The sequence below is a fragment of the Orycteropus afer genome, unplaced genomic scaffold (assembly GCF_000298275.1).
Source record: "Orycteropus afer afer isolate SDZICR_OR568_19922 unplaced genomic scaffold, OryAfe1.0 scaffold00350, whole genome shotgun sequence".
Lineage (NCBI taxonomy): Eukaryota > Metazoa > Chordata > Mammalia > Tubulidentata > Orycteropodidae > Orycteropus > Orycteropus afer.
This window is the reverse complement of record NW_006921937.1, coordinates 1,976,157-1,979,496: the sequence shown is the minus strand read 5'-3', so window position 1 is coordinate 1,979,496 and position 3,340 is coordinate 1,976,157. Positions and strand designations below refer to the sequence as shown.

General features: G+C 34.8%; 1 protein-coding gene across 1 annotated transcript in view; it reads right to left on the bottom strand.

Annotated features, from left to right (window-relative positions):
* Window positions 1-3,340, bottom strand: part of FER (FER tyrosine kinase) — a 627,157-nt gene that overhangs the window by 446,464 nt on the left and 177,353 nt on the right. The window contains exon 8 of the mRNA XM_007952586.2: window positions 2,478-2,667. Within this exon, the coding sequence (XP_007950777.1) occupies window positions 2,478-2,667 (190 nt within the window). The remainder of the gene's footprint in view (window positions 1-2,477; window positions 2,668-3,340) is intronic.

The following is a 3,340-nucleotide window of genomic DNA, read 5'->3' as shown; positions in this document are numbered from 1 at the left end:
TATATATATATCGATACTCCTTAGAAAAACTTTATAGATTTTCATTATTTTCAAAAGAGGATGGCAAAGAATCTTTCTGATTAAATACATTTTTAAAACACTAAGACAATTATATAAATGAAAGATAGAAAATAATGTATCATAATAGAAAATGCTACCTGATCAAAATATAGAATCCCTTGTTCAATTAATCTTGATTAGATTTAAATTCAGGAATTAAATCCTTAAAAACATGATCAAATAAGAGATGAAATATGATTATAGTTACAGGAAAAAGTCTTTATATAATTCCATTATACACAATGAGAGAACGAAAAATGAATTTCAACAAGAGTTTTTATGATGATTGAATTTATCTTATGTTATTCAACCAAGAGTGAACATAATAGAGTTATCTAGCAATTTTCTTTTCTAATAATGCACCTACACTGGGACTAATAAATGGCAAAGACAGAATATTTTATAAGTAATAAAATTGAAAAAGACACTATATCAAAAAGTATAGATGCCTATAATAATTAAACACAGCCAACATAAACTACATCTAAATACTCACAATATAATTAATAGAAAACTGAAGTAACTATGCATATAATGCAAGTCTATAACTATGCAAGTACCACCACCCCAAAAAATGCCACAATAAATCATGGTATTTCAGATTTCTGTTTAGGGGACTAAATTATTAGGGTAAATGTCTCAATTTCCCATTTCATTTTTTTCTTATTCAATGATTCCCAATAAAAATTTTTGGGAATCAACACCTTAATTTGGTGTTATTCCAATAATTATATAGAAACAAATTTTCTTATTGTAATGTGATTACTGAACTAAGACTTGAACCAAATAGGAGAATGGATTTTATTAAATATCTAAACTAAAAAAAACTAAGTTTTGACGTCTTTAAGTTAAGCTGGTTCAGTATTTTTTTTTTATTTTTAATTCAAAATACTGTGTGAGAAATGTCAATATAATTAGTGCTTTCTGTCTACGAATTCTTACCTTGTATAATCCCAGTTTTAAAAAATAAAAAACAAAAGAAAGTTCCCAAGTTAGTGGTGAGTGAAAATAGAAATCAGAGCAACAGGGAAGGAACTGGTTTACACCACAGCAGTTGCTCAGGCAGAGGCATGATTGAGAAGGTAGTAAAGATGAGAGAATAAAAAGTCTTTCTGGTCTCATGCATTCTTCTCCACCATATCCTTTTTCCTAGTCCCTTTTTTTCTTTCTTTTTACCTAGCTTTTATTTCTGTGTTTTCTCTTTTTCTTCTGTTCCTTACCTCTTATCCTCCTAATATTTCTTTACTTGATTTCTTTCCCTCACCTGTTTCTTTTGCTACCTTACTTCTGTCTTCCCCTCATCATGTCTCTCCTTTTCCCTCTTTCTAGTTCCTCCTTAAGAACCTTAGAGACAAAGGACTGGGCAGTATTATGGATGAACTGTATCCAAAAAAAAAAAAATTATTGCAGCCGTAGCTCCTGTAATTGTGGATGTGAGTCTGTTAGGAAATAGGGGTGTTTTTCTGTCATGTTTATATTTTTGTCATGTCAGAGCAGGGTGGGCCCTAAACCTAATCAATGAGTTATAAAATTAGCAGAACACATACCTCTCTTTATTTACTGAGAACTTTTCACCAGTTCTAACGATACTATCCTTGCTCAAACCATCATCTCCTATCACCTGGGTTATCACAAGTCTCATTCTTCCATCTTTGCTCCCCTTTAGTATATTTTCAAAAGAGTTGTCACAGTGATGCTTTTCATTCAAAAGCCAGAGCATGTTATTCCTCTGTTATGACTCCCTCTAGCCCCAGTTGCTCCCCATTTCACTCTGAGAAAAGACATAACTCTCTCTCACAAGGTTCCAAGATCTGCTTCCCCATTATTTCTCTTAACACCTCATTCCCTTTGCTATGGACAAACCTTCTGGCTGGAATGCTCTTTCTCTAGAAATATTAAGTGGCTAAAACAGGAGTACAGCCCATCTTGATTGTTCAAGGCAGCAAACTGGCCTGAGTGGAGGGAAATGCAAGAGTGTAGTCTTTGTTTTCAGTTTTAAAGGGAAAAAGAAGAGGTATTCTTAAATGACTTCACAGGTGATTCCTGAAAGAGCTCTCTAGGAGACCTGACAAATCTATTTTTCATTTACAGACAAGTATAATAGGACTTGCATGTTAGCAAAAGCAATAATTTGTTTTAACAAACCAAAATTCATCTTTGCATCCACATATCACCTGTTGTTGTTGTTGTGTGCCATCGAGTCAGTCCAACTCATAGCGACCCCTCCTTGGGTTTCTGAGGCAGTACCACTACGGAAGCAGATTGCCCCATCTTCCTTCCGAGTAGTGGCTAGTGGGTTTGAACCGCCAGCCTTCTGGTTAGCAGTCAAGTGCCTTAGGCACTATGCTACCAGAATTCCTACATATCACCTAGACACTACCTTTTCACATTTCTCACTGGATCACTCTTTCACTTACCATAGATGTAACAGATCGTGCATCTTCTTCATAATTTACTACTGGAGGTGGCTCTTTCCCATCATTCTCTTGCACTTTTTGCTCTAGTACTTCTTTCTGTGCTACGAACTTTGCCTCAGTGCACCTCAGCTGCTGGACAGATTGTTTCAGTTCTTCAAGCGTCTGTTTTTGGCTCAGCAGAAGGACCATACTGAAAAACAATACATTGAATACCAATTAATTCAACTTCCTTATAAAATAAAGACAAATTAATAGAAACAATACATGTGTGTCTATTATGTTTTTCTTTTCTTTCATTTTCCTCTTTTTAAAAGTCCTCTGGAAGCATAAGAAATAAGAAACGACACAGATTTCAAGTCATCATAATAGTTAAATGTTGTATTAGCAAAATATAAGGAAATGCTTGGAAACAAAAGCCAAATGTAAGATGTTTTCAAATATATTATGACTTATGGAATACAGGCTTATTAGCTGGGTAAGTGGCAATTTTGATTTCTCAGTGAATCTCTTCAAAGAAAGTTGAGCATACATTTTTAAGGACCAGATTTTGGAGAAGATAATCCTCACAATGCATTTAAACCTTCCTGAGAGTTCCAAAAAGGAAGGGAGGGAAGAAAGGAGCTAGGCAGGGAACAAGTGAGTGAGGGAGAAAAAGAGAGAAGGAGGGCCACTGTAGAGGAAAAATGCCTAAGGTAAGACAAGAAAAAAAATTCCAAGGTAAAATGGTTTTACAGATTGATAGTGTCCTCCAAAAATACTTATTGTGGGAGGCGAGGCAAGATGGCGGACTAGGCAGAAGGATTGCACAGACCCTCTTCAACAAAGAAAAGGGAAACCAATTAACACAGACACAGAAGATAATC